The following is a 22,362-nucleotide window of genomic DNA, read 5'->3' on the forward strand; positions in this document are numbered from 1 at the left end:
ATGTTGACCGAGGTGTCTTGGACTACTTGTCCACAGCTGCTCATGATGATGGGGAGGGGGCTTATGGGCGCAGTCTGGCACAGTACTTGAGGGCAATTCCCCGTGGGTACAGGCTGCGTACCAGAGGGGCTCTCCAAATCGTTTTGGATGCCAGCACACCACCCAATAATCACCGCACTGTGTTTCAGTTTCTGGAAAGGTGGCAGCTGTCAGATGAAAATCAAATTGATAGGCTGGTTGGACTTGATGTGACAAGTCAACCATCCTTGGAACCTGTTCCTCCTCCTCTGCCACGGGTGCCAACACCTCCGCCTCAGGCTGCACACATCCCCAATGTGGCTCCAGAGGTCCAATATATGGGCCAGGGCGCACATGCCCAATATGGCCACTTTAACGTACCCAATGTTGCAGGGTGGCCCCAACATGGGTATGTTAGACATGGCCATATTGGGGGATATGGGCAATTAGGGCAGCCCTACCATGACTACCCCCACCAATTTCAAAATTACCCTTACCCAAACCCCCAAATAGATCCTGCCAGGATGCAACAGATGGCACAGCCAACTGGCAGCCCACAGGGGGACAGAGAAGTGGCCCAGCAACCAAGGGCAAATGTCCAAACAGGACCCCCACCTTCACCATCCCCCAACCTACCATGACTTGTAGGTTTTCCTTTTGTCCCTATTTTGAGGTTGTCTGTTTTATACATGATGTTTCTTTTTTTGTGTCTCAATGTTAACTACTAATGTGCTGCAAACATTATGCCATATGGCATTAATATGGTTATTTGCTTTCGGCATTCCCAAAAAAAAAACAAGTAATAAACTTGTTAACATTCACAATGTGTGCCTGGTCCTGTTTGTACATGTTCTGTAATGTGTTAAATAGATCTACTAAAAATTAGTCAGAAAAAAACACAAAAGGCCAAGCAAAAAATCTTTATGAGAACACAACACAACCAAACCACTACATAGATAAGGCATCATCTTGCCAGGGAGTAGCACCCTGAGGTGTTAGAAAATAAGTAGTGAACACATCACGTACTTTGAGTCCGGAAATTGGACGACGGGGTGGGATTACATGTGTCCTAGGGCCTAGACACAATTGCAGACTCAACTTCAGCATCATCATGTGAGGGGCAGTCATGAATTCTTGTGAAGTTATGTAGGACCACACAGGCTTTAATAACTTCATTGACATTTGCTTCACTCAGCTGAATGGCGGACTGTAGGACCCTCCATTTTGCCGAAAGAATACCAAAGGCGCACTCCACCGGTCGCCGAGCACGTGATAGGCGCAAGTTAAATATTCGACACCGGCGGTCAAGGGTTCGTCGTGGATATGGCCTCATGACATGTCTGGTCAATTGAAATGCCTCATCTGCTACAAGAACACAAGGCATCGGTTCCAGATATGAGTCTGGAAGCTGGCGTGGTGGTGGTAGGTCAAGCTCATTATTACGCAGCCGCCGACCCATAATGGAAGAATTGAAGACTCTGGAGTCTCCAGTTCTTTCCTTAGGCCCCAATATCTACAATTATAAACCTGTAGTGAATGTCGACCAGAGCCAACAATACTACAGAAAAATATTGTTTATAATTATAGAATTGGGACCCTGAGTTTGACGCCTTACGCACACGGATGTGCTTCCCATCCAGGGCTCCAATACATTGTGGAAACTGGCACGTGGCCTCAAATCCACGGGAGATACGCAACCAGTCTGCCATTTTGGGCTCCGGCATTACCACATGATGGAGTCTGGACCAGATTTCGGAGCATGTAGACCGGACAATGCCAGAGATTGTTGATTTCCCAATTAAAAATTCTAAATGCAGACCAGCATATGAAAGGTCAGTTGAAAGGAAGCTAAAAAATAAAAAAAACATGAGTACACAGCCCAACAAACAACAGATAAAGCTTAAATCACATTTAAAGTCTATGAATTCTAAAGTAGGCATGATCAACATTAAATTACATGCCATGGCTTGGTTAAGTAATACACAAGCATATAATGTTTATTTGGAAATGTGCTAGAAAAAATGTGATAAAAAATGGCAATAATAAATAAGGTTCAAGGTCTGGTAAGGAAATATGCTGCTTCACACATCATCAACATATTGCTTTAAGACATACCGTAAGGTGAGGATTAGACGCTCCTCTGCAGAAATAGCTTTGCACATCCTCGTGTCCTGAAACGTGATACCAGAGCGCACAATCTCGAGCAAAAGATCAAATGTAGCAAGGCTCATCCGACAATATTGAAAGAACTTCTCCGGATGGCTACGCAGAGATGTATAGAGACGGTGGAAATGGCCTTTAGATATCCTGCGTACTAAAAGCGGATGGACCCACATTCGTCTACGCCTCCTCGGATCCACAATCACAGGGTACTGCTCCCCGAAACGTCGGGATATAACCCAATAGAAAAGAACACGCTCAGTGGTGTTAAACTCAGCCTGTTTGTCATGTTTAGCACAAAGCATAGATAAAAAAATCCTAGCACTGACTGTATGGCAAAGGTAGCAGGCTCACACCTGTTGTAGAGCCCATAAATATAGGGCGGGATGATTTTTTAAATTAGCTTCAGGCCTAAAAACCATTATTTGTCCATTTTGTAAGGCTCCGAAAAAAAATCGCCAGACGGATGTCAAACGGATGCTTACATGCGAATAAAATCGGATCAACGATGAAAAATCGGATCACAGACGGATCACTGGTCAAGAAACCTTGGTGCGATTTCGGAATGTAAAAATCGGACCGATTTTTTAATGGTTGTGTGTGACTCCAGCCTAACCCTCCAAAACGTGAAGAAAAAGAAAAGCTCAATGTAGTTAAGCCATCAAATTTAAATCTGCTTAAATATTCTGACTTTATATACATAAGTTTATTAAGACGACCTCTCTAGGATGTGTGTACACATTGCACTAACACTCAGCTCATTGCGTTAGCACAACAACAAGATTTTTACCTGCGTTTTATGTTATTTTCAAGTGAAGAAACTACTGACAAACCTTGAGGCAGAGGGAGTGTTGTAATCTCAGTTATGAAATTTACCCTTTACTCTACAGTGTACATGAGATGTTTGACAAATCCCATTCACTATTATAAAAAGCTGCAATTTTATAGAAGTGTGAACAAAGTACAAGACCCAGTTCTTATTTTGCAGTTTTTCTAGCCAGCACTACATTACAAAAAAGTAACTATTGTTATTAAAAAAAATATATTCCATGTCTGAAAAGGCTTTTGGCCCTGTTCATCATGTGTGGTGTTTTTAGTCACTTTTCCATTTTTTTTTTTTTTTGTGGTATTTGTTGACCTATTTTTCACCAAATTCTTCAACGTGGCACACATGGTTCATAAATTTTGCACAAGCTCTTCAAACGTTCTCTGTGCCTGATTAGTCATTGAACTTACGTCAGTTTTTTGCCTGGTTAACTCTCAAGTAGTTACTTTATGATTTGTGACAAATTCTTCAAAGAAATCATACCTTTTTCAATTGTACCCCAGTCATCCTAGTGTGATTTTTTTTTTCCATACCGCAGAAATGCTATGACTTTTTGCACTAAATAGATGCCAAAAATTTTGAAGATAGGGCAGCACGGTGGCTCAGTGGTTAGCACTGCAGCTTTGCAGCGCTGGAGTGCTTGGTTCAAATCCCAACAAGAGTTTGTATGTTCTCCCCGTGTTCGTGTGGGTTTCCTCTGGCTACACCGGTTTCCTCCCACACTCAAAAGACATACAGACTGGGAATCTAGATTGTGAGCCCCAAAGCACTGTGGAATTAATAGCGCCATATAACTGAGTAAAATGATAATGTGTGCAAACTGTAAAGCGCTGCGGAATATGTTAGCGCTATATAAAAATAAAGATTATTATTATTATCTCTCTATATAATGAATGTGTGTGTATCACCAACCAATCACGAAGCATCTTTCATTTCACCAGAGCTGTTCAAAATAAGCTGAGCTGTGATTGGTTGCTATGAGCAACAGTTTTCCTTGCAACCAATCACTAGACATCTCTCATTTCACCAGCTCGGTTAAAAGAAGCTGAGCTGTGATTGGTTGCTATGAGCAAGTTTTCCCACTTGACAACACCTCAGCAGACACTGACATGGTGGGAGAAATCTAGCATCCCTAGGAACACAAACTCCCAGCCATTGTCTGCCCCCCAGAAAGTAGCAGAGAACACATGACAGAAATGAATCCCCCCTCCCGTGCCCATATACCCACCACACATCCTCTATCCTATAGGCACATCTTCCCTCTTAAAGGCATCATTGGTATGGAAGTCAGAGCAAATCCATCCAGCACTTTTGTTTTGACCCCAGGCCTCTCTTAAAGAGATCATTGGTAAGGAAGTGAGGGCAAATCCACTCTGCGCATTGTAACTGACCCCAGACCTTTCTTAAATGGATCTCCGGTATGGAAGTCAGGGCAAATCCATCCAGCATTTTGGTTCTGATCCCAGGCCTCTCTTAATGGGATCCACGATATGGAAGTCAGGGCAACTGCCTTCAAATGCTCTGGTTCTGATCCCAGGCTCTCTTAAAGAGATCTCCTGTATGGAAGTTAGGGTTAATCCCTCAGCGCTCTGATTCTGACCCCAGGGTTCTATTAAAGGGATCATTGGTATGTAAGTCAGGGCAAATCCACTCAGTGCTATGGTTCTGACCCCAGGCCCTTCTTAAAGGGATCCCCCGTATGGAAGTGAGGGCAAATCCACTCTGCGCTTTGGTACTGACCCCAGGCCTCTCTTAAAGGGATCTCCGGTATGGAAGTTAGGGTAAATCCCTCAGCACTCTGATTCTCACCCCAGGCTTCTATTAAAGGGATCTTTGGTATGGAAGTCAGGGCAAATCCACTCAGCGCTATGGTTGTGATCCCAGGCTCTCTTAAAGGGATCTCCGGTATGGAAGTTATGACCGTTCCAGTCAGCGTTCTGGTTCTGACACCAGGCTGATAGGATGATGTGGGATATTAGGGGTAGTAGTCTGGTGGCTCTGACTGACAGGATGATGTGCGATATTAGGGGTAGTAGTCCGGTGGCTCTGGCTGACGGGATGATGTGGAATATTAGAGGTAGTAGCCTAGGGGCTCTGACTGACGGGATGATGTGGGATATTAGGGGTAGTAGTCTGGCGGCGGTGACGGGATGATGTGGGATAATAGGGGTAGTAGTCCGGTGGCTCTGGCTGATGGGACGATGTGGGATATTATGGGTAGTAGTCCAGTGGCTCTGGCTGACGGGACAATGTGGGATATTATAGTGAATGCTGCTATGCGGAGTGAGCAGGGCTATACACTCAACTTTATATATATATACATATATAGATATAATCATTATAATTTGTTATAGCTAACCGTAGTTAATTACTATACCCGGGCAGCGCCGGGCTCTTCAGCTAGTTATTAATAAAGACAAAATGAATACCCTATGTTACTTCAAAATTTGGCAACCGCCTGTGCTATTTTGAAGAATTTGGGACAAAAAACAGCAACGAATACCACACGACAAAAAAGAAAAGCCACAACAAATTGCAAATGATAAATTAGAGCCTTTATTTTTGTTCTTTACCCTTTTTTGAATCTTTTTAGAGCACAAAGTCACATGTTCGGCTAAAATGTTGCAAAATTTGCACAATTGTTCCAGGCATACATAAAATCACTGAGGGATTTAAATACATTTGCACAAAAGTTTTGCAACATTCAATAAGTCGCAATTGATGAATTTGCTGCAAACATCTGGAAAACAAAAATCAGACCCAGATTTGCAGATATATTAAAAATAAGTCTTAGGCCTCTTTCACACTTCAGTTTTTTACAATCAGTCACAATCCGCCAGGTTTTGAAAAAAACGGATCCTCAATTTTCTTTTGAGGATCCGTTTTTTTTCCCCATTGACTTGCATTAATGGCGGATTGTGACGAATTGCTGTCCGTTGCATCCGTTTTTTTTGAGGATCCGCCAAAAGTCGCTGTCCGTCACCATCTTCAAAGATTTCAAAACGGAGCTTGCAACGTTTTATTCTTTCTGGGTGCCGGACAAAACAAGAAAAAAATTCTCTCTCTCTCTCTCTCTCTCTCCCCCCCCCCCCCCCCGGCCAGCGCGTTTCCTTTAAATTTCCTCATTTTCAGGATCCGTCTGAAAACGGATCCTGTGCCATCCGTTCACATCAGTTAAGAACGCATCCGCTTCTCTGACTTTTTGGCGGATTTGAACTGATGCAAAAAACTGAAGTGTGAAAGAGGCCTTAAAGGAGCAAACTAAAAGAAAAATTTTGAACAAATGAAAAATAGACAAATGAAGAATTGTGGCCTCTTCTTTATGCTGCACTTACAGTAAAGATCTGCATTCCATCATGAAAGACTCCAAAGAAATCCTCACACATACACTACTGTGAGGACATCGGAGGATACATCACTTACTGTATTTACTTGGAAAGCTCACGTCCATAATCTGAACAATCGCTTTATAAGATATATTGCAGAGTTTTTTAAATTTCATGCGATTTATCAAGCCCAATCAAGCTTTGCCCACTTTCAAAAAAGTTGGGGCTGCTGTAAAAACACAGATTTATCAAGGCCGGCAATCTTCACACCATTCTTGATGAGGGGGAGTGGTGGAGTGTGAAGCTCCTAATTCAGTAAGTGGCACATGCTTTCTAATAAATTAGGAGCGTCTGGAGAGTCAGTGCACCTCCATAAGGTCCTCGGCACAAATTTTATTCCAGTCTCTGCTAGGGTAAGATTTGTAGAGTAGCGAATGTCGCTGTTCATCATGAATTTGATGATTGCTGGTCAACATTTCCCGTCTCGCCCACTTTGTTGGAGCTTTGTTGATGATGACGTGAAAGCACCAATAGTCACAAAATTTCTGCATAGCCTTAAGTTGCTCCAGAATTGTGTCTTTTCACAACTTTTTATGTCAGAATTCTGGAGATAAATCTTTGATGAATTGGCCTGAGTCCTGGCTGTGTACTTTACATAATACCAGCTGATGCTTGGCATTCATTGCAAATCGAGATTTCTGGCATGTGTGACATAGAACAGAAACCCATTTTCCAAGGCAGCTTGGAACTCCATTGTGATAAGACGGAGGAAAGAGGACTTTTTATGCCACTCACTTCAGCACTCTGAAGATCTTATCAGTGATCTTACCACCTCACTGCTCAGCTGTCCTTACCCTAGACACTTCATGCTAATGGCTCTGATGAGTGTAGATCAGGTTGATCAGAAATTTCATCAACTGTAAAACTGACATTTTGAAATGGATTATCCAGAAAGGAGAAATTATTTTAAAACTGATTAAAATGTTTAACATTAATAAGAAATTATGACCCCAGTTGGAAAAGTATGTATAGACCAAAAATCATCTGAAACAGAGCTGCAGAGCATTGGTGATGTGAGTAGGTTGGTATTTTGTTAATTTAAAACATATTTTCCTGGCTGGACAAGCTCTACTGTATGAACCATACTACTACCAATATACCAAAATAGTCCAGAAAAATTAATAGATCAACATTATTCTTTCCGGTATAAATCAAGATAACTAGTGAAGCGGTAAACCATTAATGGTGATGCAACACTTTGCTTAGAAGTAGTTAAATGATATTCAATATCACCCAGTGTCATAAAGAAAAAGGGCATTTCTATTATATAATTCCAAATTTCCAAGGGTTTCGGCGCTCTGCGCTTTTACCTGAAGTAAGGATTTATAAAACACATACTGCAAAATGTTTAGCCAATTTATAATAGAAGTTACAGGGACAGAAGATAATGGCGTGTTGCACTGTATGCATATGACCTCCTATCCTGAAATTGCTAAGTTAAATTGACAGGATGAACAATGTCGCATTAGGGGATTCATTATGGGAGTCATGGGGTTTAACCAGGTGTTAGCTCTTTTAAGCTGTCTTCTAGCCAACTCATCCCTTAAAGTGTGGCTGCATTTATAAGAAATGAGGAGGTTTTGTCTGCTAATCAAATCTGAGTCCTATTCAATTTGGAGCCAGATTATTTCCAAATGGCATTTTTTATTACGGAATCCATAGGGCTATGTTTAAAATAAAAGAAAACCTCCTTTCCTTGTTGTTGTTTTTTATTCTGGGAAAATAGAGCCATCTGTTTCAGGTTATTAACTTTTGTTAATAAATGGCCACATCTCCTGACCTCTTCTCTATCGGCCAGGACTTATGGCCGCATCCAGGCCTCGGAGGTCACCTTATCCTTGCCCATTTGTTAGGGAAATATATACATATTACTACTACCAATGTAAATCTATGATGTATGCTTTTTTTTTCTTTTTTTTTTTTTATATGCTTTTTTAATACTTGTGTCTGAAACGCGTGACATCAAGAATTGCGAGAGATGTCCAATGTTCTCAGCTATATCGTGTCTTTTTAAACCAAGAAGTTTCTTGTTCTGCCTATTAGATATAGCATTTGTGTTATGGTCATTGTTTTATGAGTTTTTCTTAATTTTCCTTTTAGCCATTGTTCGGTGACAAGAGCTTCATACCACAATCAAAATATATTAAGTACCTTTCCAGAAAATTTTGCAATCATTTTTTACTGGATGAACTATGTGGCAACTTTTTATTTCTCCTGTGTGGTTTTAATGAACAAAATTTAAATATGGTAGGTCCAAAATATAAACTCATTGTTGAATGAAAATGCATGCGTAATAAATTTTCCAATTTTACAAGACTTCAGCCTACTATTAGTGATGAGAGAGAACGTGCTCGAATATCGTATTATCGTGTTGTCCGAGTATCTTGGCCGTGCACGAATAATATGTTTGAGTCCCCGCGGCTGCACGGTTCACTGCTGTTAGACAGCCGCAACATATGTGGAGATTGCCTGTTAAATATTGCAGGCACGGGGACTCGAACATATTATTCGAGCATGCCCAAAATACTCGGATAACACAATATTCGAGCACATTCACTCATAACTATGTGCTATCAATGAATGAGGCCGTACTAGGCCATAGGCCATAAGATGGAGGCCGTCATGACAAGGCTGAGAGGGAAAGAGGAAGCTGCAGTTGTTGGATAAGGAGGTGTTGCGTAAGGGGTTAATCTGAGTTAGGCAGAGCTGGGCTGGGTTTACCAAGGGGGGTCAAAGAGAAGGTGGGTCGAGAGAAGTTCGTATAAATAGGAGGAGCCATCTTACAAGGGCAACCATTTTAGGTACCCCTTAGTAACTGAAAGAATCTGTGAGGTACCTGCCATTATGGAGATTGAGTCCGTTCACCAGATGCTGAGGGATGCCGCGGCTTCTCGGGGCGCAGGATGGCTTCAGGCTTCTGTTCAGGGCCTGCTTCAAGGGGTGGCGGGGCCCCCTCAACCCCAACCAGAAGGACGCCGGCCACGCAGAACTAGGCCTCCGGTGCACCTCAGTCCAGAGCCCACCCCTTGGGCCCAGCGCCGCATTAGGAGCCCCTCTATGGACCCTCCGGCTCAGGCTGCGAGCTGCAGACCAGGAGCTCGCACACAGAGTCGGGAGGAATCCTGCTACACGGTGGGGCCTGCATCGGGGGGGGAATCGGCTTCCCCCTCTTCATCTGCAGCAGCTGGGACACAGGATCCGGTCAGTGGTACGGCGGGAGCTCACCCTGGAACGGGCCCCGCTCAGCGCAGGCGAGGGGAGGCGGTGAATCGGCAGAGGCCTGTGGCGCAGGCCTCTCAGCAGAGAAGCGATGGTGGGGAGAGGAACCGTAGCCCCTCCCACCGGCCGGGACCGCAGACAGCAGGTGTGTGTGATCCACGCCGGGACATGGGGGTGGCGGGGCTGCAGCCTGGAGCAGCACCCGCTCAGCGTGATCCAGCTGAAGTATATGGAGGACGGAGGCCGAGTACATCGGTGCTTCAAAGCAGCAGTCAGAGTAGCGGTAGCTCCGCCCACTTGACTCTGACAGCGGCACGACAAGGGAATAGCGGCCAGTGTCTGGCTGGCCCGGGGGTGAAGGGTGGGGATGCTGCAGCCACGAGAGCGCGGGGGGGGAGCCCAGGATAGAGGGCAGCAGTCAGTGGGGTTAAGGCTACAAAGTTGCGATAGGAAGAGGGGCTCTGGAATGAGCTCAAGCATGCAGGCAGCATATGGCTGGCCTAAGGGGGAGTTTTGGGCAGGGCGTAGGGGTATTTCAGGACGGCGGGCTACAGCCGGTTGCATTGGGGGTGAGCGGGGATCGGGGTTCCAGCGGACATCTCGTCACGGAAGGGAACCAGGATGTCGGGCAGCAATCGGCTGGCCTACCAGCAAACAACACGGAACACAGGATGGCACTGCACAGTCGATTAAGCGGAAATGGTGCCGTTTCTTCACGTCTGGATTCCGGATCTTCGGCTGCTGGGCCCACAGCACCCAGGCAGCCAGGTGAGACTTACCATGATTTTAATACAGTATTAACCATTCTATGTCTTCTATTGATAGTAGAGGTACTGTTCGGTCTGCAGGGGAGTCTATTGGGAATGTGGGGTCCTTGTTATATGGCCTGCGTGACTTAGTCCGTTTGTGGGATTCGAGAGGTGAGGTTTCTCCTACATCAGCATGGTTGGGCAGTGGTAGGGATACAGGTCTCGGACAAGTATTGGGGTCTACCCTACCAGGCTCGCTTTCAGGGGCGAGTGCAGCTGGTTCATCGAGTAATTCAGTTACAGCTGCAGAGGAGGGAGGGATCCAGAGCACAGGAGCCATACCATTAGAGGGTGGGGAGAAGGATAAGGATGAAACAAGCAGAGTTGATGACACAGCCAGGGGTGAGGTTTATGTCTGTTTTGAAGGTCCCCTTGGGTCGCACTTGAAACAGGAAGTCAGGGAAAAAATATGGAAAGGGGAATATGTGGAGATATTCTCCTTACTACCTCTAGAGCGTTTCAATCTAGATAGGGTGAGGAGGGATGACAGCAAAAAAGAGGACGAGGAGAGGAGTAGGTTCTGTTTAATTCCCAGGACCCTTTCTAACTGTCTGCAAGCATTTGCGATATTAGCCAGCTTAGTCGGGGTGAAAGCCCCGGAAAATTGTTCTGGCCTTTTCTGTTACATGGATGCAATTGGGGAGGCTTATAGGGTCTATGGAGGACAGGGTTGGTTGAGGTATGACGAACAGTTTCGTCAAAGGAAGGCTGTGCGACCCAACATTCGTTGGGACCACAAGGACATAGCTTTGTGGATGAGGGTGATGGCTCCACCTAGAGTGGGCCAGAGCTCACAGTGGTTTCAAGGGGGCATCGGGGGTTCAGGACAGTCAGGGCACTTGGTGTCAATGCAAAAAGGACTGTGTTTTTCCTTCAATGAAGGCTCATGTAGATTCGGAGCAAAATGTAAATTTAAACATGAGTGTTCCTCTTGTGGGGGCAGTCACGCGTCATCAAAATGTTTCAAGGGTTGGAGGAACAGAGGGGCAGATAGTGTTGAGAAAAGAAATGACACCGGTTCGTCTGGCAGAGATGGAGCACTTCCTAAATAAGTTTACTGACGAGGCGGCTGCATCATTATTACGGGAAGGCTTTAGAGATGGTTTTAAAATTACTTGTGTTGATGTTGAGGTGAGAATTTCCACAAAAAATTTGAAATCGGCATTGCAATTTCCGGAGGTGGTGTCAAAAAAGTTAGCCAAGGAAGTTTCTTTGGGTAGAATGGCAGGGCCCTTTGACTCAATTCCGGTAACTAATTTCAGAGTTTCCCCGTTGGGGGTAGTTCCAAAAAAGGAGCCTAATAAGTTTAGACTAATTCATCACCTCTCCTTTCCAAGAGGTTCTTCCGTGAATGATGGGATTGACCCGGAGTTGTGTTCAGTGATGTACACATCTTTTGATGCTGCCTTGGATTGGGTACGTGTTTGTGGAAAAGGTGCCTTGTTAGCAAAAACGGACACTGAGTCGGCTTTTCGGTTGTTGCCTGTTCATCCGGATAGTATGCATTTGCTAGGTTGTTTTTGGGATGGTGGTTTTTACGTTGATCGTTGTTTGCCCATGGGGTGTTCGCTGTCATGTTCTTATTTCGAGGCATTTAGCACGTTTTTGGAATGGACGGTTAAGGAAGTGTCTGGTTTGAAATCATGCATTCATTACCTTGATGAGTTCTTGTTCATTGGTCCAGCACAGAGCACTGATTGTTCGTTGTTGTTGCATACCATGGAGAGTTTGGCTAAACGTTTTGGAGTTCCTTTAGCGCAGGACAAGACGGTTGGTCCTGTTACCTCGCTGAGTTTCTTGGGCATTGAAATCGATTCTCTAAAGATGGAGTGCAGGTTGCCCGTGGATAAAGTGTCGGACATGCGTGCGGAAGTCCATCGAGTTAGTGACTTGAAAAAAGCGACGTTACGGGAGGTGCAGTCTTTATTGGGCAAATTAAATTTCGCTTGCCGTATTATGCCCATGGGGAGGGCATTTTGTCGCAGGTTGTCTTTAGTGTTGGTTGGAATTAGGTCTCCGGGCCTTTTATCAGACTGAAGAGGGAGGTTCGCGATGATTTGAAAGTCTGGGCGCTTTTCCTCGATTCTTACAATGGCAGATCTGTTAGGAATCTGGTTTCTACAATGCCTATGCAGGAATCCAGATTCTCACATTTGTCTCCAGAGGCTAAGTCCTTCGTCCCTTCTTCTGAGCATGCTCATGGGATGAGCTCCCATTGGAGTTCGGGAGTCAGGTGCTCAGGTCCTGCTCCTGATTCCATTGGTTATGCTCAGGGCTCTGGGGATTTCCGGCAGGTCCCGTGCGCTATAAAAAGTGCACATGGCCGTTCCGCCATGCGCTAGTATTCTCATTCTTGCTGCTGTATGTTTGATGATGGATGCTTGGACTGGTGACTGACTCATTAAATATCCCCCTCCTTGGTTATTACGAGTGTGTGAGTGATTGGGTCAGCCAGTAGCAGCGCTAGCGCCAGCGCGCTCAAGCTTCTTCCATCGCAGCAGCTAAGCGTCCTGCATTGCGCCAGCATTTTTGCAGTGCCATTGCCTGTGGCTTTATACTTGCCGCGCTGCAGCTGCAGCACAGTGTGCGTTCGCAGTTGCAACGCCTCTGCACCAGACGTCTAACGGTAGGTCTAGACAGAGTCAGTCCCGTCAGATTTGGCGACTCCTGTGACCGGATGCCGCGTCTGTGTCACTGAGCTTCTGTGAAGTACTAACAGACTCAGCGTTTTGTATATGTGTTCATGCTTGCAGCTCTGTGTGTGAAACAGTCTGCTTTAAATGTGTTTATGCTTGCAGCTCTGTGTGTGAAACAGTCTGCTTTTGCAACATATGTTTATGCTTGCAGCTCTGTGAGTGCAACAGAGCTTGCTCTTGTGCACTAGGTGCAGTTAACCCTGTGCACTTTACCGCCTTAGTGCTCTGCCTCTCTCAGCAGCGGTTTTGTCACCTACCGCACGGTGGACCCCGGGCGGAGAACACGCTTTATTTATATTTTTATTTAGCGTGTTCCGCCGTCCCTAACAAGATCTATGTGGATAGCGCCGGTGTTGCCAGCTGAAGAGCTGGGTGTTTTGGTTAGTCTAGCAGAAGGCAGCGATTTTTGCTTATTTTTTCAAGGAGAGTGGCTGGTGGAGGCTTGGCCCTGAACCTGGAAGGAGGAGGGTTTGTCATCTAGTCAGGTGTTTCGAGAGATTTTCCCCATAATTGTTGCATTGTCGTTATGGGGGTCAAGGATTCAGAACACGAAAATTCGTTTTAGGTGTGAATTGTTAGGTGCGGTTAGGGCCTTGAACTCTTTATCTTCTTCGGACGGTGCTGTCGTGAAGATGCTTCAGCATTTGGTTTGGTTAGGATTGAGTAATAATTTGTGGATTGTGTCGGAAGTTTAGTCTGTGGTCAAGTCACCTATTCTCGAAGCTCTTTTTACTTCACAGTGGGATTGTTTTCGGAAATTGGCACCTCAGGCGTCACCAGGAGGGTTGAGTTGTGCAACGGAGTTGTGGAACCTCCCATTGTCGCGGTAAGGGATTTATTATCCAGGTCTTTGTCAGCGGGAACTTGGGCTCACTATAGAAAATCCTGGAACATTTGGGAAGAGTGGAAGGCTTCCATGAACGATGTGTTTGACGAGTAAAGTAAGTTGTTGATGCTGGTAGGTCACAGTTGGGAGTCGGGTTGGTCAGTTTCAAAAATTAATAATTTTTTGTCCAGATTAGCATTTGGTTTTAAATTTAGAGGCTTACAGGATTTAACAAAACCCTTTTTGATACTGCAGGTGATGAAAGGCTGGAAAAAAGGTTGGAAAGTCTCGGACGAGAGACGGCCAGTATCGTACGAAATATTGCTAATATTAAACGATCAGTTAGGGACAGTTTGTTTTTCTCAGTGGGAAAGGACTCTTTTTAGGTTAGCTTTTTCTTTGGCCTTTTTTGGGGCCTTTCGGATAGGTGAATTACTTAGTCCGTCTAGAGAGAAAAAAGGTGGTATTATGAGGCAGGACGTGGACTTTGGTGGGGATAGGTTGGTTATATTCATCCGCTTGTCTAAAACAGGTTGGGAAAAGGTTGTAAGATTGTTCTTTTTGAGGTTAAGGGTTCTCCCAAGTGTCCGGTGAAGTGCGTACACAATTTTTTGGGGAATGCCGGCATACCTGACGCTCCACTTCTGGTGCATGAAGACGGTTCATTTTTGTCGCGTTTTCAGTTTGTGATGGTATTTCGGTCCTGTTTGGAAAAAGGGGGGTCTTCCGGCCAAAAACTATAGCGGCCACTCCTTTCGGATTGGAGCGGCCACAGAGGCGGCAAAAAGAGGTTTGGGCGATGAGGCGGTGAAGAGAATTGGGTGTTGGGAATCAGAGGTTCCGTTCTTATATTCACCCTACTTCGGTTTAAGTACTATAATTTCACATTTGTTAATGTCTCCTTGACTTGGTTGTTATGTTTGGTTTATTTTCGGATTTCGGACATCTCCTCTGCTGGATCATGGGGCACTCGCTCGTCTTTTGGGCAGCATTGAGAGCGGCAGTTCGTCCGGACGGAAGGCAGCTGGGTGTGCCACGTGATGTAGCAGTCGTGAGATGGATTGGAAAGAGAGGCATGGTTTGGAAACAGCTTCTTCCAGAATTTCACAGATTTGTAAGACTTGACCGAGCTCCGGATTTGCTAGTATTACACATGGGGGGTAATGACCTGGGGAAGCAGCCTTGCCGGGAGTTGATTAACGACGTTAAATTTGACATGTTGCGTTTGAGGTCCATGTTTCCGGGATTAAGAGTAATTTGGTCAGATATTATTCCGAGGAAAGTTTGGTACGGAGTTCGCTCTGTTCAGGGTGTTAACAGGGCTAGAATCCAATTAAATAGGGCGGTGGCAAGATTTATGGCACGGAATGGGGCAATTGTTGTTAGACATCTGGATTTGGAGTCGGAAAAAGGAGAGTTTTGGAGGAAGGATGGAATTCATCTAAATGCCATGGGGCTGGACATGTGGTGCCTGGCTATACAGGAAGGTATAGAAAAAGGTTTACAGGTGTGGAGGGACACAAATGTTTGAGAGGGTCAAAACATTTGTGTTGGTGGCGTGGGGGTGGTCCTCAAAGTTGGTAAGGCTGGATGCTCTGGGGGGGGGGATCGGAAGAGGTCCTGGACTCCCTCCAGCGCGGGCCCAAGTGGTCGGATATGTCATGGTCACGTGTCTCTGGGCACACAGCGGTTACCGCAAGGTGAACCCATAACACACGTGACCCTGGATACACCGCCTCCAGTGGGGCGCATTTAAATAATAAAACGTGCAGGTGGATACGCCGCCTCCACCTGGCGAATTTAGGTATTACACGTTATACAATAATCAAATAATAAAGGGGGAACCTGGGTAACTTTAACAATGGTGGGCCCTGCGATAGGGAATGGGGACATGGAGACCTCCTAAGCTCCCCTGAGCCAGTGTCCCTGCACTCCTAACATTCCCTATACAGGCTCCGCACCAGTCGCCGCATGCGAACCTTAACACCTTGCTCGCCCTGACCCCTAAACCCTCACTAGGGAATGGGTCGGTGCGGAGACTAATCCCACCACTGCACTAATAACACACATGAGGAAAGAGACAATACAGGGGGAACACCACTTAGCTTTGCTCTGTTGCGTGCGCTCCTAGCAACAGAGCCCACCACCTGCGTGCATCTTCTCCACCTGGATCCATCACCATAACAGGATACTTCACCTTAGTGCAGCCTTGGAGCAGAGTCCACCACCAGTTGCTGCTGCTTAGTAACAAAGTCCCCAAGATGAGTCCAGCTTCTGCCACGAAGTCGAGCATGCTTGAGTCCAGCTCAGCAGCCAAGTCCCACATGGTGAGTGCCACTCTCCATAGTCACCACTCCACCAGTCCATGCAGACACTTCCCGCCGACACCATCACTGCGACCCCACCACGCCATGCCAGCCCTTCGTCCAGACACCATAGCTGAAACACGTCCCCCCAGGCTAAGCTGCGCAGGACTCCTCTACAGCTCCATCCTTCCACCAGGCTCTCAAAATCAGAGTGAACACAATCTCACAATATCACAGGCAGTGATTGCACACCCCTAGCACACCTTTATAGGGTGTCACACCTGATCCATAATTACGTGCACAAAAAACGTAAAGTGCAATACCACTAACCACCACCGGGGACAGTCAAGACACCTTGGAACTTTCCAAAGTAAAAAAAGTTCACCCAGTGCAATTTAAAACTGTCAGATCATGACAGTACCCCCTCCTTAATGAGGGGCCTCTGGACCCTCAAGACCACCCCTCATTAGGGAAACACCTACAGCGGGGATGCCCAGACCCTGAGTTCACCCCACCACTACCTGACACTTCAGGTTTATGACAAACGCATCGCTGGTATTGGCAATATATGTTCATTTTGGAGGCACCACTCATCTCCACAGCGCCGACCTGGGGAACGAGTTTATGTAAGTGTATGTTTGTTAAGAGCCGATCAGACTCCACAACACATTTCCACAAGATGATTTTTGGTGGCACCCATACATGCTCGTTCACACGCAGGTCCGGACCTGAACGTTTATTGCACACATTCGTTTGTCATAAATTTGGTGAACCCATTCTGGAATCGACAACAGAGGCGTCCCCCTGTGTCACCACACTCACACCCCCGCTATTCACCAAGGGACACCACCCTCCAACCCTTTCACCATGAGGTCTGCGCCTCCAGGGTTGGTTAATGGCGAGGGTTGAGATTTGTCCCTACTCCCCCGCAGCACACCTGCTGCACACACCAGGAGGAGAAGGGGACGGGAAATGGAGGAAATATACACTCGCTGGTCGCCTCCACACAACCAGGAGGGCGGCTTCTTCGATGGTATAGAAGATTTGGCGTAAACCCCGCGGACTATCACACCAGTCAGCTCACCACAGGGGCGTACCCCTTCACCTCGGGGAATACCAGGCAGCTCCGTGGGGCACCATTCCTCCCACCTGCCTGGGTGCGCTCGCATGCATGAACCAGGGGGGGGCTTTAGCCAGACCGCAGCCGCCATTTTTTTTTTTATTTTCTGGTTAGCTGAGCAGAGGCCCCAGACCCTGATAACTGCTGCTGCAGCGGCTCTAACACACCATGCCGCTCCCCACTCACCTCAGTGAGGCCCGGCAGCAATTACTAACAGGTCTCCACATGGCCAAGGCTCACCAGAAAAAAAAAACTGTATGGCCTGTGATAATGTCATGGTCACGTGTCTCTGGGCACACAGCGGTTACCGCAAGGTGAACCCATAACACACGTGACCCTGGATACACCGCCTCCAGTGGGGTGCATTTAAATAATAAAACGTGCAGGTGGATACGCCGCCTCCATCTGGCAAATTTCGGTATTACACGTTATACAATAATCAAATAATAAAGGGAGAACCTGGGTAACTTTAACAATGGTGGGCCCTGCGATAGGGAATGGGGACATGGAGACCTCCTAAGCTCCCCTGAGCCAGTGTCCCTGCACTCCTAACATTCCCTATACAGGCTCCGCACCTGTCGCCGCATGCGAACCTTAACCCCTTGCTCGCCCTGACCCCTAAACCCTCACTAGGGAATGGGTCGGTGCGGAGACTAATCCCACCACTGCACTAATAACACACGAGGAAAGAGACAATACAGGGGGAACACCACTTAGCTTTGCTCTGTTGCGTGCGCTCCTAGCAACAGAGCCCACCACCAGCGTGCATCTTCTCCTCCACCTGGATCCATCACCATAACAGGATCCTTCACCTTAGTGCAGCCTTGGAGCAGAGTCCACCACCAGTTGCTGCTGCTTAGTAACAGAGTCCCCAAGATGAGTCCAGCTTCTGCCACGAAGTCGAGCATGCTTGAGTCCAGCTCAGCAGCCAAGTCCCACATGGTGAGTACCACTCTCCATAGTCGCCACTCCACCAGTCCATGCAGACACTTCCCGCTGACACCATCACTGCGACCCCACCACGCCATGCCAGCCCTTCGTCCAGACACCATAGCTGAAACACGTCCCCCCTGGCTAAGCTGCGCAGGACTCCTCTCCAGCTCCATCCTTCCACCAGGCTCTCAAAATCAGAGTGAACACAATCTCACAATATCACAGGCAGTGATTGCACACCCCTAGCACACCTTTATAGGGTGTCACACCTGATCCATAATTACGTGCACAAAAAACCTAAAGTGCAATACCACTAACCACCACCGGGGATAGTCAAGACACCTTGGAACTTTCCAAAGTAAAAAAAGTTCACCCAGTGCAATTTAAAACTGTCAGATCATGACAGGATATTTGTGGTATCCCGAAGGAGGGATAAAGGGGACATGGTAATGGTTCATGGCCAGGCGAGTTGTTTTGGTGCCTCTGAGCTGGTGCTTTACGGCTGGAGGCAAGACTCGACCTGGGGGCCATGTTGGCATAATATCATCATGGATGTTTTGGTTTCGGGGCTTCAAGGACCGCCCCGCCGGGTCGTGAATTACTGTAAAACGTTTGTTTATCTAATATATAAAGCTCAAGTGTGTATGTGTGTGTGTGTGTCCGGGATTGGCATCCGCACCGTCGCAGCTACAGCCACAAAATTTGGCACAGTCACACGTCTGGACCCCGAGAGCGTCATAAGCTATATTGTGAGGCGAAATTTTAACCCCGCGCATTCCAATTCACCAAATAATTTTGCCCCTATCTACATAATGGGGAAAAAGTGTGTGTGTATCAAGCCCCGCCCCTCACTATGATGTCATAGTGGTTGCCATGGCGACGCTGATGTCATCATAGGTTGCAAGCCCCGCCGCTCATTATGATGTCATAATGGTTGACTATGGGATGGAGGATGTGTGATGGGTATATGGGCACTGGACTATGGGATGGAGGATATGTATGACGGGTATATGGGCACAGGACTATGGGATGGAGGATGTGTGATGGGTATATGGGCACTGGACTATGGGATGGAGGATATGTATGATGGGTATATGGGCACGGGACTATGGGATGGCGGATATGTATGATGGGTATATGGGCACGGGACTATGGGATGGAGGATATGTATGATGGGTATATGGGCATGGGACTGAGATGAAGGATGTGTGATGGGTATATGGGCACTCGACTATGGGATGGCGAATATGTATGATGGGTATATGGGCACAGGACTATGGGATGGAGAATATGTATGATGGGTGTATGGGACTATGGGATGGAGGATGTGTGATGGCTATATGGACACTCGACTATGGGATGGAGGATATGTATGATGGGTATATGGGCACGGGCCTATGGGATCGTGGATATGTATGATGGGTATATGGGCACGGGACTATGGGATGAAGGATAATTATAATTTGTTATAACTAACCACAGTTAGTTACTATGCCCGGGCAGCACCGGGCTCTTCAGCTAGTATGTTAATAAATGGCTGCTGTGGCCAAATTATCCAACAACAAGTGTATCTGTCTTTATTCGACTCATGAGGAAATGGATAGGGGCCATGAGGCTGGAAAAAGAGGTATGGGATTTGTCTAAAAATGTAAAAGGGGTTGGAAGCTAAGAGGAGTCTTGAATACCCTTTGTCAAGTGAGGCCGTACTAGGCCATAGGCCATAAGAGGGAGACCGTCATGACAAGGCTGAGAGGGAAAGAGGAAGCTGCAGTTGTTGGATAAGGAGGTGTTGCGTAAGTGGTTAATCTGAGTTAGGCAGAGCTGGGCTGGGTTTACCAAGGGGGGTCAAAGAGAAGGTGGGTTGAGAGAAGTTAGTATAAATAGGAGGAGCCATCTTACAAGGGCAACCATTTTAGGTACCCCTTAGTAACTGAAAGAATCTCCCACCCACCCTCCCTGTTATATTTGGGCTATGGGTTTGTGTGCTTTTTTTTTTTTTTAATCCCTTGCTTTACTTGAATATTAATTGTGTTTTATTATGTTGTAATATTATTTTGCTTGTTTGTTCTTTGTCATGGCAGTGTGGCGTGGGGGTGGTACTCGAAGTTGGTAAGGCTGGACCCTCGGGGGGGGGGATCGGAAGAGGTCCTGGACTCCCTCCAGCGCGGGCCCAAGTGGTCGGATATTTGTGGTATCCCGAAGGAGGGATAAAGGGGACTTGGACATGGTAATGGTTCATGGCCAGGCGGGTTGTTTTGGTGCCTCTGAGCTGGTGCTTTACGGCTGGAGGCAAGACTCGACCTGGGGGCCATGTTGGCATAATATCATCATGGATGTTTTGGTTTTGGGGCTTCGAGGACCGCCCCTCCGGGTCGTGAATTACTGCAAAACGTTTGTTTATATGTTAATAAATGGCTGCTGTGGCCAAATTATCCAACAACAAGTGTATCTGTCTTTATTCGACTCATGAGGAAATGGATAGGGGCCATGAGGCTGGAAAAAGAGGTATGGGATTTGTCTAAAAATGGTAAAAGGGGTTGGAAGCTACGAGGAGTCTCGAATACCCTTTGTCAAGTCATTTTTTTACATTTCGAGATGTCAACTCACATAAACCTAATACTTCTCACATCAGAAAGTGTCCTACAGATATTTATCATTTCTCTGTAAAAAAAAAAAAAACCCGAACTCTGATATATTTATGCAATAGCTGGTTTTATTTTAAAGAGGGTTGCCTAAAAGGATTAAAGTTTTTGAATGAGTCTCAACTTTGCAAAATAGTCGAGTATTTTGTTCCCTCTAATGATGGCCACTATTCAGTGACCATATACTGTAATATAAAAAAAATAAATAAAAGCTAATAGTCACCTAATCCAGGCTTCCCATCGAGCACAGCCTTCATGTCTTCTTTTATCCTGGGCAGAATACAGACGCGAATACAATTGAATGCAGGGAGGGAGCGATGGCCGGGGCACAGGCAGAGCGAGGTGAGCAGTGTCCGTTCACTGTGCTTGTATCATTTACAGCAGCATACCATTCCAGAGTTTTCGGCATTTTTATTTTGTGCTGATTTTTATGTTCTTTACAAACGGTGGTGTAGCTCATATGTAATAATGCAGAGCAGGCCAAAGAGTCCTGTGAGCCACGCTTCCCTAGAAAAGACCATAAATATCAGCACTAACTAAAAATGCCCATATATCTGTGGTTGTATGCGGATTTTTTTTTTTTAAATCAATACTAGAAAGAAATTAAGGGCAAAAATTGGCCACTTTGATTCTGTCCATTTTACCATCCACTTGGATACTTATTTGGCATCTTACACTAGTGTAAATAGTTATATTACCTTGTCCCATACAACCGAACATCAACCTATTTAGACGTTTTTGTCTCCTGCGCGTTTTCCAGCCTTGTACTCTACATGAATGAGAATAATTTATAAAAATACATTTTACACACTTTATAAATCCTATTTAAAACACTGTGGCTCACTTTATGCCCTTCCATCATTTAGACTCGGGTCCATGTCTACGCTTCGTTTTGTCCTGCTGGAACATCTGTGCAAAATATGATCCACTGGTTACAGGTACCGTACAGTATGGGGTACAAATCTACACATGTATTATTTTGTTAAAGAAAATGCAAAAATACAAAAATGCTTTAAAAATAAAGAAGTAATCATTGACATTTGGCACTGCAATACCTTACTGCTAAAACTTTTATATACGGTAAGACTTTCCGTGCCTTATATATGCCAACCAGATACTATGGTTCTTATGGCAAGGGGAATTGATGTTCAATGTAGTAAAGTCCATATATGTGACTACCATCTAAATACGAACATGGGAAATGAGTGTCCAATTGAAAGATCAAGTAATATACTGCGTGTGTATCCACACTTGTTTGTGGCTTTTGATGGACTTGGCACATATGCCAAATGTGCCCATAGACTTCAATGGATACCAAAATGAAATACTATTGGCAGCCATCTCATTCATACTTCACTTTTTGGGTCACTATTTTGCTTCTTGTTGAATGAATTTTCCCACTTTCAGGAAGGTGGACCTCT

The 22,362-nt window shown here is 45.9% G+C and overlaps 1 protein-coding gene across 7 annotated transcripts in view; it reads left to right on the forward strand.

The window, feature by feature from the left end:
• The window catches only part of LOC141089479 (lysosomal acid lipase/cholesteryl ester hydrolase-like), a 77,747-nt gene that overhangs the window by 37,711 nt on the left and 17,674 nt on the right, over positions 1-22,362 (forward strand). For 4 of the 7 annotated variants that reach the window (XM_073575916.1, XM_073575918.1, XM_073575917.1 and 1 more), the window contains 2 exons: positions 8,491-8,637; positions 21,808-21,879. In XM_073575916.1, coding sequence (XP_073432017.1) covers positions 8,491-8,637; positions 21,808-21,879 — 219 coding nt within the window. The other 3 variants (XM_073575920.1, XM_073575921.1, XM_073575919.1) reach the window with 3 other exon arrangements.

Source organism: Dendrobates tinctorius, unplaced genomic scaffold, assembly GCF_039654945.1.
Source record: "Dendrobates tinctorius isolate UK_male_01 unplaced genomic scaffold, ASM3965494v1 ptg000046l, whole genome shotgun sequence".
Classification (NCBI taxonomy): domain Eukaryota; kingdom Metazoa; phylum Chordata; class Amphibia; order Anura; family Dendrobatidae; genus Dendrobates; species Dendrobates tinctorius.